The 15,258-nt window shown below is 53.8% G+C and overlaps 2 protein-coding genes across 4 annotated transcripts in view; one reads left to right on the forward strand and one right to left on the reverse strand.

Annotated features, from left to right (window-relative positions):
* The window catches only part of RPL36 (ribosomal protein L36), an 86,979-nt gene that overhangs the window by 54,198 nt on the left and 17,523 nt on the right, over positions 1-15,258 (reverse strand). The gene's annotated exons all lie outside the window — the stretch shown is intronic.
* SLC1A6 (solute carrier family 1 member 6) lies at positions 1,069-15,214 on the forward strand. 3 transcript variants are annotated; one of them, XM_061355791.1, is made up of 11 exons: positions 1,069-1,286; positions 1,998-2,135; positions 2,640-2,844; positions 3,442-3,484; positions 5,994-6,334; positions 8,953-9,186; positions 10,189-10,383; positions 10,743-10,877; positions 11,626-11,729; positions 13,870-13,897; positions 14,540-14,571. In XM_061355791.1, the coding sequence occupies exons 1-10, from the start codon at positions 1,073-1,075 to the stop codon at positions 13,872-13,874; spliced, it is 1,614 nt and encodes a 537-aa protein (XP_061211775.1). In that variant the 5' UTR covers positions 1,069-1,072; the 3' UTR covers positions 13,875-13,897; positions 14,540-14,571. The 3 variants fall into 3 exon arrangements, with proteins under 3 accessions (XP_061211775.1, XP_061211774.1, XP_061211776.1); XM_061355790.1 differs by lacking the exon at positions 13,870-13,897 and having other exon boundaries at positions 14,540-15,214; XM_061355792.1 differs by lacking the exons at positions 10,189-10,383; positions 10,743-10,877; positions 11,626-11,729; positions 13,870-13,897; positions 14,540-14,571 and having other exon boundaries at positions 5,994-6,371; positions 8,953-9,090.

A 15,258-nucleotide genomic window follows, 5' to 3' on the forward strand; every position in this document is an offset into this window, starting at 1 on the left:
CTGCCATGGCCAGGACACCTTCTCCTGGGTAGATGGGAAGATAACCCCCAGAAATCTGCAAAGAGCAGGGCAACAAGAAACTGGAGTGCAGGAGCCTTCCTTCCCCATCCTTTCCATTCAGCATCTGTTGACCGGTGTCCCTCAAACAGCCCAAATTCCACTGTTCCTGTGAAACCTCATTGCCAGGAACTAGGCATCAGTTTTGCAACACTCAACTCTCTTGCAACATATCCTGTGCTTCCTGCTCCAGCCTTGCTGTTGCCTCCACAAGCGCCCTCTCAAGTACCGCAGTGCTTGAGGCAGGCTGGAGCCTGGCGCAGGGGCCATGGATAAGAGAAAAAGCCACCTTCTTCCTCTCAGAAAGGGAACTCCAAGCCGTTGGCAGAGCATTCACCTGCAGGAGTACTTCTGAGAACGCCGCAGCAGACTGGGAACTTCCAGCTGATGCAATAGGGAACACTTACACAATGTCAGGCCAGAGATGCAGAGGGAATGTGCTTTGGAGGGGGCCACTGCATTGCAAAATATGCAGATGAGAGAGGGAGTAAGCCAGCAGGAGGGTGGGGAGAGCGCAGGAGCAAGCTCTGCTGCTGAGTTCCTTCTGGGGGCTAAGTTTTGCTGAGCGCTTGGTGGCACGTGGGATCCAGCCTCATCCTGAGCTTTTCCATCTCCAAAGAGACATTTCCTCTTGTCTGCACAAAAACTCCGTTTTCCAGTGCATGTGGATGGAGAAGCATCTGCAATAAAGAGCGGGTGAGTCCCTTTGGGGGGTTCTGCCCCCGCCTGCGCTCTGAAGGGATCTGTGCTTTGCTGCCTGCCCGGCCCCCGCAGACCCCTTCTCGGTACAGGCTGGGTGCTGCAGAGGCACCAGAGCAGCCATGAGGAGACCCTGGCAGCCCCTCAGATGCCTTGCCCGGGGGCTGCTCCTTGCAGAGGGGCAGAGGGACCCAGGTCTCAGGGTGCAGGGCAATGACCCCCAAGGAGGCAGCTGGGGGCTGCACCCCAACGCTTCCCCAACACTGTTCTCCTGCCCAGCACAGGCCAGGCCGAGCGGAGCCGCGGCGCGGGGACCATGGGCGAGCAGAGTCACGTCAACAGCCTCTTCCTCAACGAGGATGCAGCCAAGCGGCTGGGTGCCGAGGGCCGGGTGCAGCGCCTGCGGCAGGCGGTGCAGAAGCGCGCGGCGCGGGCCAAGAAGCGGATGCACAGCATCACTGCGGAGAGCGCCAGGAGCTTCCTCAGGAGGAACACCTTCGTCCTCTTCACCATCACTGCAGTCCTGCTGGGTACGGAGCCGGGGGCAGGAAGGAGCGGTCGCTGTTGGGGTGCTGAGGCGCTGGCACAGGGTGCCCAGAGGAGCTGTGGCTGCCCCATCCCTGGCAGTGCTCAAGGCCAGGTTGGACACAGGGGCTTGGAGCAAGCTGCTCCAGTGGAAGGAGTTCTTGTGAGCGCAGCTACAGGCACAAGGGCTCTGCAGGCTCATCCCAACAGCTTCAGCCTGACAGGACCAGAAGGGGGAAGTGATGCAAAGGGCTGTGGTACAATGCAGACTAAATCTGCCCAGCAGATAGTGCCTTGTCCCTAGCTTTTGATCCTGGCTGTGTGTCTCCAACTCACTGACCAAACTCAGCTTTAAGAGTGGGTGGACAAAGGGTCTAAAGTGTGCAGTGACACCTGGGCTAGGGTGGGAGATCATAGCTCTGGTCACAGCATCTTTGTGTTCATGAGCTTCCGGGGAACAGAACCCAGAGGGGAGCAGGCAGAGCAACAGGGAGCCCTTCAGCATGAGGCTCCTGTACATGTAAGCATGGCACAGGGAGAGAGTGAGCCCAGAGTAAAAACTGGATCACAGCCTTTTAGAGAGAGAGCATTTACTCCTTTGGGGAGAGGAGGAGCTGAAAGGGGACAAGAAAGAGCAGAGCCATGCTGCAGGGCTGAGGGACAGAGCCCTGGCTCACACTGACCCATTTCCATTCTCCTCCTGTGTTGATCCACAGGGATCATCCTGGCATTCTCCCTCCGGCCCTACCAGCTCACCTATCGCCAGATCAAGTACTTCTCCTTCCCCGGCGAGCTGCTGATGCGCATGCTCCAGATGCTGGTTCTTCCTCTCATCGTCTCCAGCTTGGTCACAGGTGAGAAGTGGCTTCAGCTCCTTCGAGCCAGGGCCGTGAGCAGCAAAGAGGGGTGCTTGCTGCTGGTGGAGTACCCCAGCTGGAGGTGCCTGCCTTGGCTTGGCTTGGCTGCCCAAGCCTGGAGCCACAGCTGGAGAGAGCATCACTCACACTCCCACCCTGCTGCCTCAGTAGTGGGGAGGAGAAGCAGAAGGCCTTGTGCTTCCTCAGAAGACTGGGGAGGACACAGTGCCGTGCTTCCAACACCCAACACTGGAGCATTAACAATGGTTTCATCCTGTGTAACCTCCAGAGTCAACAGGTTTGTTGCCCAAAGTCAGCTGCAGGTTTCCTCCAGCCTAGGAAAGGGTCATTTGTGTCAGTCCAACAGAGCTGGAGCTGGTCACTGCCTGGAGACCCCAGCTCCCCGTCCTGCTCCTCTGTGTGCCCTGCATGCTCTGAATCATCCTCGGGCTTCCCTCTGAGATCACAGACCTCACCTCGTCGCTCTGTGTGACTCCCCAGGAATGGCCTCACTGGATGGCAGAGCCTCAGGGAAGATGGGGATGCGGGCTGTGGTTTACTACACGGTGACCACCATCATAGCAGTCTTCATTGGCATCCTCATGGTGATCATCATCCACCCAGGGAAAGGATCCAAGGACAAGCTCCACCGAGAAGGCAGGATTGAGCAGGTGCAGACCACAGATGCCTTCATGGACTTGGTGAGGTAGGTGAGCAAGGTGGTCTCGTGTTGAGATCATACCATTGAGATTACATTGCTGCATGGAACATCCTTCTGCAGTGTCACAGCTTTAGGCATTCCCTCTTAGGGAAAGAGCTTTATGGCGGGGTCTTGCCCAGCCTGCTGCTCCTAGCTCAGTCTAGCTAACTGGCTTTGCCACTCTGAGGTTGAATGCTTGGCCTAGAGCCCTTCTGTTAGAGGTATTAATGCAAGAGGCCAAGGTGTGCTCAGCAAAAGAAGTGATGAACGCTGTCAATGACTGTATGTCTTCACCAATCCACCCAGCAAAGGCTACTCTGAATACCCACCCTCACTGAGCCAAGGAAATTGAGGATGTGATGATTGCCAGGACAGGGTTCTTTGGCATTCTCACAGGATTCTGGAGCCTGCAAAGATGCAGGAGGGTGCCTGGCTCCAGGCTGCCATATTCCCATCTTCTGTCAGGCAGAAAGGGCCCCTCTGAGCTGGCATCGGGGGAGCTGTGACCTGAGGCTGCTCCAGGACAGAGGCATTGCCCAGGAAGCCCCTGTTTTCTTGCTAACCAAACAGGACAATAACTCTTCCCTTGTCTATCTCCTGCAGGAACATGTTCCCACCCAACCTGGTAGAAGCCTGCTTCAAACAGGTATGAAATCCCACTGGCCTGTCACTTCCCTTTGCGCCCTGCACCCTACACCACTGTCCAACTTTGTTCTCTGAGGGATGGAGTAGCAATTCCCTCATCCTACCTTCACCTCCCACAGTGTGACTGCTCCAGGAGCAGCCATTAGGCTCTATTACAGCATCCCCACGCAAGCTTTTCAAGCTTCTATGATCTTATGTAGCTGGACTGGCAGTGAAATGGGAGCAGATTCTCCAGGGATTTGTCTCTTCTCTAGTGCTAGTGCCCTTGGAAGCAGCCCAAAGGGTTATCAGGGAAGCCAGAATAGAAGCCAGTCCTGGCCACTTGAGATGCTCCAATGGTCTCTTTTGACCTTCAGGTCTGTGAGCTTGATGAGAGCCATATGGGGAGCTTGAGAGCAGAGCAGGGAAGGTCCCCACACAGGTCAGCAGGAACTCGCAGCGCTCTCTTTAGGAAGAGATGCAAGAGCCTGTTGTCCTGAGCTCCTGAAGCAGGGCCCAGCTGATAACGTGTGTCTTTGCAGTACAAGATGCAGTACAGCTGATAACCTGTGTCTTTGCAGTACAAGATGCAGTACAGCTGATAACGTGTGTCTTTGCAGTACAAGATGCAGTACAGCTGATAACCTGTGTCTTTGCAGTACAAGATGCAGTACAGCTGATAACCTGTGTCTTTGCAGTACAAGATGCAGTACAGCTGATAACCTGTGTCTTTGCAGTACAAGACGCAGTACAGCTGATAACCTGTGTCTTTGCAGTACAAGATGCAGTACAGCTGATAACCTGTGTCTTTGCAGTACAAGATGCAGTACAGCTGATAACCTGTGTCTTTGCAGTACAAGATGCAGTACAGCTGATAACCTGTGTCTTTGCAGTACAAGACGCAGTACAGCTGATAACCTGTGTCTTTGCAGTACAAGATGCAGTACAGCTGATAACCTGTGTCTTTGCAGTACAAGACGCAGTACAGCTGATAACCTGTGTCTTTGCAGTACAAGATGCAGTACAGCTGATAACGTGTGTCTTTGCAGTACAAGATGCAGTACAGCTGATAACCTGTGTCTTTGCAGTACAAGATGCAGTACAGCTGATAACGTGTGTCTTTGCAGTACAAGATGCAGTACAGCTGATAACGTGTGTCTCTGCAGTACAAGATGCAGTACAGCTGATAACCTGTGTCTTTGCAGTACAAGATGCAGTACAGCTGATAACCTGTGTCTTTGCAGTACAAGATGCAGTACAGCTGATAACCTGTGTCTTTGCAGTACAAGATGCAGTACAGCTGATAACCTGTGTCTTTGCAGTACAAGATGCAGTACAGCTGATAACCTGTGTCTTTGCAGTACAAGATGCAGTACAGCTGATAACCTGTGTCTTTGCAGTACAAGATGCAGTACAGCTGATAACCTGTGTCTTTGCAGTACAAGATGCAGTACAGCTGATAACCTGTGTCTTTGCAGTACAAGACGCACTACAGCTGATAACCTGTGTCTTTGCAGTACAAGATGCACTACAGCTGATAACCTGTGTCTTTGCAGTACAAGATGCACTACAGCTGATAACCTGTGTCTTTGCAGTACAAGATGCAGTACAGCTGATAACCTGTGTCTTTGCAGTACAAGATGCAGTACAGCTGATAACGTGTGTCTTTGCAGTACAAGACGCAGTACAGCTGATAACGTGTGTCTTTGCAGTACAAGATGCAGTACAGCTGATAACGTGTGTCTTTGCAGTACAAGATGCAGTACAGCTGATAACCTGTGTCTTTGCAGTACAAGATGCAGTACAGCTGATAACGTGTGTCTTTGCAGTACAAGACGCAGTACAGCTGATAACGTGTGTCTTTGCAGTACAAGATGCAGTACAGCTGATAACCTGTGTCTTTGCAGTACAAGACGCAGTACAGCTGATAACGTGTGTCTTTGCAGTACAAGATGCAGTACAGCTGATAACGTGTGTCTTTGCAGTACAAGATGCAGTACAGCTGATAACGTGTGTCTTTGCAGTACAAGACGCAGTACAGCTGATAACGTGTGTCTTTGCAGTACAAGATGCAGTACAGCTGATAACCTGTGTCTTTGCAGTACAAGATGCACTACAGCTGATAACCTGTGTCTTTGCAGTACAAGACGCACTACAGCTGATAACCTGTGTCTTTGCAGTACAAGATGCAGTACAGCTGATAACCTGTGTCTTTGCAGTACAAGACGCAGTACAGCTGATAACGTGTGTCTTTGCAGTACAAGATGCACTACAGCTGATAACGTGTGTCTTTGCAGTACAAGATGCAGTACAGCTGATAACGTGTGTCTTTGCAGTACAAGATGCAGTACAGCTGATAACCTGTGTCTTTGCAGTACAAGATGCAGTACAGCTGATAACGTGTGTCTTTGCAGTACAAGACGCAGTACAGCTGATAACCTGTGTCTTTGCAGTACAAGATGCAGTACAGCTGATAACCTGTGTCTTTGCAGTACAAGATGCAGTACAGCTGATAACCTGTGTCTTTGCAGTACAAGACGCAGTACAGCACCAGGGTGCTCACCAGAACCGTCCTGCACAGCAGCAATGTCACCGCAGGGGTGCCAAGCACTCCCAGCCCCGCGCCCGAGAACGCCACCGGCATCCTGGAGAACGTCACTCATGCCCTGGGGACCATCTCCGAGGTGCTGACCTTTGAAGAAGTCATTCCCATCCCGGGCTCAGCCAATGGGGTGAACGCGCTGGGGCTGGTAGTGTTCTCCATGTGCTTCGGTTTGGTGATCGGCAGCATGAAGCAGAAGGGACGGGCCCTGCGGGAGTTCTTTAACTGCCTCAACGAAGCCATCATGAGGCTGGTGGCCATTATCATCTGGTGAGGAGCACGGCCGGTTGGAGCAGGAGGTCTGCAGGTGCAGTTTCCACTGACCTGATGAGAAGTGGGGTTGCTTTAAGGATGCCATGCACAGGGAAAGCAGATGGGCACAGCTCTCCTTTGGCTCCATCAGGCTGGAGGGAAAAGTCTGGATGGGATATTTGTTCACATTTCATTTCCTGGTTTGTTTCGGTTTTACCTTAGAAACAGCGGCTTTACCAGGACTTGCTTTGCTTGAGGCTGCTGGAAGCATCCTTGGAAGCGCAGAGCTGGAGTGGAAGATCCCTTAGCCTCACCAACAGGGGTAGGGTGCGAGGCTTTCCCACCAATTCCAGCTGTGTTCCAGGAGCCTTAGCTAGGAATCACAGGAACCTCTTCCCACTCCCTGCTACCCAGGGTGCCGCCTGCCTGCATCAGCTCTGGGAGCTGGGCTGCATTGCCAGGGTCAGCTCCAAGTTCCTGCCCTTCAATCCGAGGTCTCCCAGATTCGGACCCCTCCAGAGCTCAGCTGCTTGCTGCCCTGTGTCAGGCTGCACACGCTACCTGGTGCTCAGCTGAGTCTTCTCTAGAAGGCAGCTTTTGACCAAATCTTGTTATTGTAAGTTCTTTCCCCACCGTACAGTCTAGATAGGAGCTTGTGGTAGGTACTGCGAGACAGGAGAGACGTGGAGCTGGCAGGGTACATGCAAATGTCTGACAGGGGACAGCGCTGTCCCCCCGCACCCTCTCCCACTGCAGATCACTCCAGCTTCCTTCCCGTAGTCTTCCAGTCAGAGCCCTGTATAGAATCATAGAACCATCTGTATCCCACAGCATCCTGAGCATGTGGGGCCAGGCCTTACACAGAAAGACACAAGGGGAGGAACAACCCTGAGCTTGTAGCAGAGCACTGGGGACCTTCTCCTGCATGGATGAGCCAGAACTTGGGGTCTGACCTTCTGAAGAAGGGAAAAGAGGGCAGGGAAGGGAGAACACGAGCGCGGTGAAACCTGCTCACTGCTCCCAGAGATGACTTCAGGTGCCTTCAGCACCCCCTCCTTTAGCACCCTCTTACAGTGAGGAAAGGCAGGCTGTGGATGCACAGAACTCGGTTACACTCAGCAAGGTGCCTGTGCCGCACAGCAGGTAGGGTCTGGACTGGTTCCTGCTGGTGCAGGGGGCAGGCTGTGGATGCACAGAACTCGGTTACACTCAGCAAGGTGCCTGTGCCGCACAGCAGGTAGGGTCTGGACTGGTTCCTGCTGGTGCAGGGGGCAGGCTGTGGATGCACAGAACTCGGTTACACTCAGCAAGGTGCCTGTGCCGCACAGCAGGTAGGGTCTGGACTGGTTCCTGCTGGTGCAGGGGGCAGGCTGTGGATGCACAGAACTCGGTTACACTCAGCAAGGTGCCTGTGCCGCACAGCAGGTAGGGTCTGGACTGGTTCCTGCTGGTGCAGGGGGCAGGCTGTGGATGCACAGAACTCGGTTACACTCAGCAAGGTGCCTGTGCCGCACAGCAGGTAGGGTCTGGACTGGTTGCTGCTGGTGCAGGGGGCAGGCTGACTGGTTCCTGCTGGTGCAGGGGGCAGGCTGTGGATGCACAGAACTCGGTTACACTCAGCAAGGTGCCTGTGCCGCACAGCAGGTAGGGTCTGGACTGGTTCCTGCTGGTGCAGGGGGCAGGCTGTGGATGCACAGAACTCGGTTACACTCAGCAAGGTGCCTGTGCCGCACAGCAGGTAGGGTCTGGACTGGGTCCTGCTGGTGCAGGGGGCAGGCTCCTTCCTGCAGCCCCCGCCTGCAGACTGGCTCCCAGGGGCTGGTTCTGCTGGGCAGAGCTGCTCTTCAGCCGCAGGCGGGGGGGAGGAAGCTCGGAGGAAATGAAACCTTTGTGAAATCCTGTCCCGAGACTTTTCCAGCGGCTGAGTTGGAGCCTGGCTTGTGGGCCCTGAGCCCTGTGCATGAGCTGCATGTGAGCTCCCGAGAGCGAGGCCACGGAGATGGGGGTTCCTCTGGCCCATGTTTAGTGCAGTGCCCATGGTATTCTCCATGCCTGTGTTATGGCTGCCCTTTGGTGGAGCCTCCCTGCTGCTCATGAGATGCATTGTTATGGAAGGGGGAAAAAGAGCCATGAGGAATGGAAAGGGTGGCTGCTTTCACAGGGGTTGGTGTGCCCAGTCCTTGCTGCCCCAGATATGGATTCTCTATATGTTCCTATTCCCTAAATGTGATTACCCAGAGCCTATAGGACACTATCTCATTTACTGCCCTGTTTCTCCTGTACCCCTGTGCTCTGTTTCAGCATTCTCACCCCCAGCTCTGTTAGGAAAGGAAGGGAGTGAGCACTCCTCTACCTGACCTCCCCTAGCAGTTCCACAGGGAGAAGGAACCCCCTGGTGCCCAAGCTGTGTGCACACCAGAGTGCGGGGTCCCTGCCAGTGCAGCAAGGGCTGGGGTTGGGTTTGACCGTGTGGTGACCAAGCGTGGTGACCTCTGTCCGTGTTCCCAGAGAGCAGCAGTATCCTCCAGTGATGGGGCTCAGAGAGCACTTGGGGTGTGCTGGCTCACGGGGGTATGCAAGCTGGTGGGGAAGGCCGGGTGCCAGTTCTGAGCATCGGCCTTGGTTCTGTGCCACAGGTACGCTCCTGTTGGGATCATGTTCCTGATCGCTGGCAAGATCCTGGAGATGGACGACCTGGCAGTGATGGGCGGGCAGCTGGGGATGTACACGCTCACCGTCATCGTTGGGCTTCTCATTCACGCCCTCTGCATCCTGCCCCTGCTCTACTTCATCGTCACCCACAGGAACCCCTGGCTATTCATTGCAGGGCTGCTGCAGGCCCTCATCACAGCCCTGGGCACCTCCTCCAGGTATGGCGGCTGCACAGGAGGAGGGTTGGGGCTGGTGGGGGTACCCTGGGGCTGCCTCTCAGTGCTCCATTGCCCTCCAGTTGTGGTCTCACCGTTCCCAGCACCAGCAGCTCTTTGCACTGCTCCAGGCAAGCTGATGTGAGAGTGGAGAGATCCCCAGTTCCAGCTCAGGGGTCAGTTATGGCTCAGCACCTCTAACCATCAATGCACGGCCATATTCCTCCTTCCCAAACACGGTGGTGACTGGGGCACGGGAACGCTGAGCTCAGTGTTTCAAACCTCACATCCCCCCGACGTGCTGCATTGTTCCACACACACATACACATACCCCACACCTGCACTCATACACATGAGCACGTTTCTCTCTCCCAGGCTCACACAGTGTATGCAGCTGCATTAAACTCATGGGAGGCACTGGCAAAGGCACAAACTCCAGTATATTCAGTGTCATGGTGCCATGGAATACAAGAGCAAGGGACTGCAGGTAGCTGCTGTGTCACTAAGCCTCTGTTTCTTGCTATATTCCCTTCCTGGCAAGTAACAGTCTGTCTCCTCCCACTGAAGCGCAGCAGTGTTGCTGCTCATGCTCTCTTTCAGAGACAATTACCTGCACTCTCCCCAAGATGTGTTCCCACACACGAGTCATTCCTGTCTTAGGCACTGAGGGGCGTGAGCAAGGGCTCAGAGGAGTTCTGGTCTCGAGGCTCTGTCCCGTGTACCCTGAATCCTTGAGCATCACCTTCTTTTGGTGCGATCCCAGCACCCCCAGCCTCGGGGTCACACAGCCCCTGAGGAAAGCCATGTCTGAACATGCAACTGCAGCCTGCTCCCTGTCTGAGGAAGCCTTGCTTAGACTGTTCTTTCTCCTAGCAGCTTCTGGCCTCTGGCTCACATGGCAGGGTGAAAACGCAGGTGGGTAAGGTCTTAAACCAGGCAGAGGCTCAGCCCCTCCTCTGAGGCCAGCACGTACCCAGTTCATGCTCTTGTGTCCATTCCTTTCAGCTCAGCGACTCTGCCCATCACCTTCAGGTGCCTGGAAGAAAACAATGGCGTGGACAGGCGCATCACGAGGTTTGTCCTGCCCGTGGGAGCTACGATTAACATGGATGGCACTGCTCTGTACGAGGCCCTTGCAGCCATCTTCATTGCACAAGTCAACAACTACGAGCTTGACTTCGGGCAGATCATCACAATAAGGTGACTTTAAAAGGAGGTTTGGAAGTGCTTCAGTTTGGTGCCTTATGTGAGGTATGGTTGGGTTCCTCTTGTGCTCAGAAGATACAGTGGGGCACTACCCCTCCCCTTGAGCCCTTACTGTATTCCCAGGCCTGGCCATCCCTTAGCTAGAGCTGCAGTGCGCAGTCTGTCATGCCCGGGTGCCTGGCAGGAGGAGCCTGGCTCCTGTGCTCATGCCCCCGTGTCACCACCCTGCTCGGTGACACAGGAAGGCTGCCAAAGCGCTCTGCAGGCGATGCCTTTGAGCTGCTTCTTGATGCTCCTGCAGCTGTGACCACCTCTTCCCCTTGCTGACAGCTGTGCTCTCCTGTTCCCTCCAGCATCACTGCCACAGCAGCCAGCATTGGAGCCGCAGGCATTCCCCAGGCAGGACTGGTGACAATGGTGATCGTGTTGACATCAGTGGGGCTGCCTACTGAAGACATTACACTGATCATCGCTGTGGACTGGTTTCTGTAAGTTCTCTGCTCAGTGCTGATGGGGTCCCTCTGTACTCCCAGGGTCTCTGCTAAAAGCGGGTTCTATAACTGGTATCATTAAGCTTAAACCACACTTGTGTCCATGGCACCGCTGCTGGAGTCTCCACCGTGTATTTCAGTGACCCAGGGCATCAGCCTGGTCACCCAGCACCATGTCCTTACTTTGCTTTAGCCTTAAAAGGCACCCAGAAACTGTGCAGCCAGCAGGGACGGGTTGTGCCGATAATAACTGAATTCTCAGTGCAGAGTGGTGGTTCTGTGCCATCAGACATGGGAAGTGTGAGGAGACAAAGCTGAGGAGTGCTTAGATGGGTGCAGCGCCTCAGCTATTCTGCTCCATCCCAGCTCTCCTGCCCATTTAGGCCTTGGGATGATGTTTTCATGGGGCTGTTATTAGATTGAGATTGAAGCCATTTGTGCAGTCCCAAACACAACAAAATCCTGGCTCCGGGCTGCCCTGTCCGTGTTTCCTCTCTTCTCTACCTTGTATTGCTGGTCTGTAGCCAGTAGAGCAGGAGGGAATATTGCACTGGGAGCAATGGAGCAGGAAGCCCTGTGCAGCCTGTGCCCAGGGCAGGCTCTCTGGGGGTCAGGCTCCTGTCAGTGCTCAAGTGCCGGGTACCAGAGTGACTCCCAGGTCTCCCTGGGGGTGTCCTTGGGCCAGACCCCATCCCCGTGGCTCCTCCTGAGCAGCTCTGTTGTGTTTCTCTCTCTGGCTCCCCAGGGACCGCCTCAGAACCACCACCAACGTCCTGGGGGACTCCCTGGGGGCCGGCATCGTGGAGCACCTCTCCCGGCACGAGCTGGACGCGCAGGACTGCGAACTCGGTAACTGGGAGCCAGGGGAAGGGCAGCTCCCCCCAGCTCTGCCCAGGGCCCCAGAGCCGCAGGCACCCAGCGGGGAGGCAGGGCACGGGTGCACATCAGTGCTCTAGGAAGGCAGGACGTGAAAGGGGCGCCCATAGTGGAGGACAGAGAAGGACCCAAGATGCACGCTCTTGTGCCACACGCAGCCTCCCCTGGCCCCTTTCTCCCCATCTCTTTCTGACTGGCATTAAAGAGGAGAACATTAAACTGCAAAGAAAGATTCATCCCCCAAAACCCTGATTCAGTCACTTAGGGGTCCAAGAGCTAGCCTGAGTCAAGGAGACCCCGTGAATGAGCTGCATTAGGAGCTCCTCCATTTCTGAGCTATTCTGAGCACAGCAAACTGGCAAGGCGGGTTGGGGGCACCACCATGTGTGGACCAGCACCAAAACATTGCCATGATGGCTCCACCTCTCAGGATACAGCTGCAAAGCCCTCGCTTGGTCAGTGCCTTCTCCCAAACACATGAGAGCATTTAGCACACCTGGAGATGGGTGGAGAGCCTCAGCACTCCTGTTCAGCCCTTCACTGGCAAGAGTGTTTATGGAAGCACAGCGTTCTCCTTGCTCACAGGCCTGTTGGTTGCACAGATTGTGCTTCCTGAGAGCTTCCCACTCCTCTGGAAACCCTTCTGGCTGCAGATCCTGACCAGCCAGCTCCTGAAGGAACATACAGCAGGGACAGGGCTTCCTGGGTTGCCTGGCAGCAAAAATAGGGGTCAATAGGCTTTTGAGTAGTGGAAGCTGCTGAAGGACTGTGAAAGCAGCAAACCATTACAGAATTCATTCTATCCCATTACTCAGCCTCTGAAACAGCTCTCCCTTCTCCCAGGTGCCAGTTAACTTCACTTCTCTTTAGGAAGCTGCTCTCCCCTTGGTGGAACCAGAAGGAGAGATGCAAAGCTGAGGGAGAGTCTGCCCCCGTCAGCGGCTGGGTGGTACCCCCATCCCTGCCGGCCCCAGACCTGCTCAGCACTTCCACCCTCATCCTGAGACTCTTGAGGAAACTGTTCCTTTGCTCACCTCTGGCTACTGCCAGGAGTGAATTCCCTTCAGTCCCACTGCTCCAGAATGTGCTTCCAAACCCCTCTGTCTTTCTGCAGCTCCTCAGCTTTAAGAGGCAGGGCCCAGCCAGTTCGCAGCACCGGTACAAGTTTGCCAGACCCAAAACATATACATTCAGGATAAATTCCTCAGTTCCTACCAAGTGGAGCTCAGCTGCAGTTTAACCCACTTGGAAATAAGCCCACGTGATGACTGAAACACCTCAGAGCCTCAAGCAAGAAGTAGGGACCTGCTTCATTCCTGCTCTGTGCCCCTTGCCTGGCGTGGCCAGGATCACAGCCTGGATCTCACTCCAGTGAAGGGGACCAGCAGGGCTTGCTCCATGGACACCCAGAAGATGCGTGTCTGGGCACAGCCAGGAGGGTGTAAAAGAGCCTGTTTTGGGGTTACTGCAGTGTAGCTCTCCTGCTTCAGAAATGGCTGAGCTCAGAACCAGCAGCAAGCAGCCTCCTGCTGCACAGCTGAGCTGTCTGAACTGGGCAGCTTTTACTTGAGGTCTGCTCATTATTCCAAAGCCAGCATCTCACTGAAACCCTCTGCCCTCGCTTTCCACACTGATCCTTTCCATCCAGAAGGCCTGTCCATACCCCCAGAGGTGCACCTAAGTGGGTCTCACTTGGGAAGGAAGACCTCAGAGGTAAGAGCTGGAGTCAACTTTGCCAACCACAACCACACAACGGCACCACCACCACTTCCTAAAACACATCTCTTGAGATGTCCAAAGCCAGACCCTGAGGCTCTTTCTGGTCCTTCGGGATTCTGTATCGGTGCTGCCACACTCCCCATGGGCAGGATGACTGCTGTGAGGTAAATGCACAAGTGCATCCCTTTCACATGAATGGCAAAGGCAAAGGCAAAGTAGGAGTTGGCCTAAGGCAGGAGGCTGCTTCCTGACTGTGGCAGGTAGGCTGCTTGCTCTGAGAGGAGCTCTGCTCTAGCAGGGGAAGTGTGCAGGATCACGAATCACTGTCCTCCTCTGTGCAGCACTTTTTATCTTGTGTGAATACTTTTATAATGTCTGCTCTTCTCCTTTCTAGACTAAACAGAGCCCACATACCCTCACAGGTAACAACATCCCTCTCCTTTGGACCTTCTCCTTGCTGTTCCACATCTTTTTTAAAGTGGAGTAACCAAACTTTGACACAAGAACCCAACTAAAGATTTCTCAGTGCTGAGACTGTTTCATGTACCTGTAGATGTAGCTCTTAGACTCAAGTTCCCATAGTTCAACAGCATGCCATGCATCAGCTGCTCAGGATAACTGTCCATGATGCATACTTACAGCAAATCCAAGTCTGTTCATCTTGCCTTGAACCTTAGTGAGGTTAGACTCTTACTTTGATGAGATGGCTCTATCTAAAGACTGGATCTTAATCAAAGAGATTGGAGATACATTGCACTAGCTTGTATCTACAGTGGGCTCAGGCAGCACTAGCTTCTCATTCACACAGCTCAGCTGACGTGAGTCTAAACCTTCCTAACGAACAGACTTGCTTCTGAAACCCAACCAAGAGCTTTCCTTTTCCACAACAGCATGATAACATTGACTGCTCTCCAGTGGAATACATGACGATCCCTACATCATTTTCAGCAGCACTGCTGCCTAGCCAGCACCTCCCCAGCCCGTGCTTGTGCAGTTGGTTACTGTCAGGAATCCGGACTGAGCCACATTGAACCACAACTCGCTTTTCTCTTCTTTCTTTCCAGACTATTTGTCCAACTTTTCAAGGAAGCGTTGATTCTGACCCCGAGGAGACTTCCTGTGTGTGAAGGGCAAACCAAGAATCGGAAGACACGGTTGTTGGGTTGGACTCTAGCTCAAATGGAATGGATTCTGGGAAGTCCTACGGCTTGGGTTACACAGACAGCTGAACTAGATGAACATAAGGGTCCCTTCTGGCTTTATAATATATGCACGTGCTTTCTGGTTTAGAGATATTGCAAAGGGTCCTTCCCCTGATCATGTTTAGGAGCTACCTGGAAGGATCCTAATGATACTTTAAGAAACTCAGCAGGAGTCTAAGCTGTGTTCAGTTGCTGTTAGCAGACATGCAAGCATATGACAAAAGGGGCTCTCCATCCCACGCTGCATCACCATGTTCCCACAAAGTAGCACCCTCCCAGCCTTGCCATTGGTGATTTCCTGCTTTCAGCACAAGATTAGGGGAGCACAACCAAGCAGGGGCCTCATTTTCAATGACTGCAACCCACTGTCCCATGGGGAATTTCAGAACTCAGCCGATAGTTTTTAGCTGTGGTGCTTGCCCGTGTTGTTAACCCATTTCTGATTGGGATTGTCTGCCTGTTTACAGTACCCCAGCAGTAAAGTGTTGTCAGGAATTTGCATATATATATATACACACATATACACACTCCTCTTTATATATATGTATGGAAGGGACACGTGCACAGACAGATGTACACAC

This window comes from Neopsephotus bourkii, unplaced genomic scaffold (assembly GCF_033783945.1).
Source record: "Neopsephotus bourkii isolate Nb327-2 ecotype Australia unplaced genomic scaffold, CSIRO-AGI_Nbou_v1 NB_838, whole genome shotgun sequence".
In the NCBI taxonomy this organism is placed as follows: Eukaryota; Metazoa; Chordata; class Aves; order Psittaciformes; family Psittacidae; genus Neopsephotus; species Neopsephotus bourkii.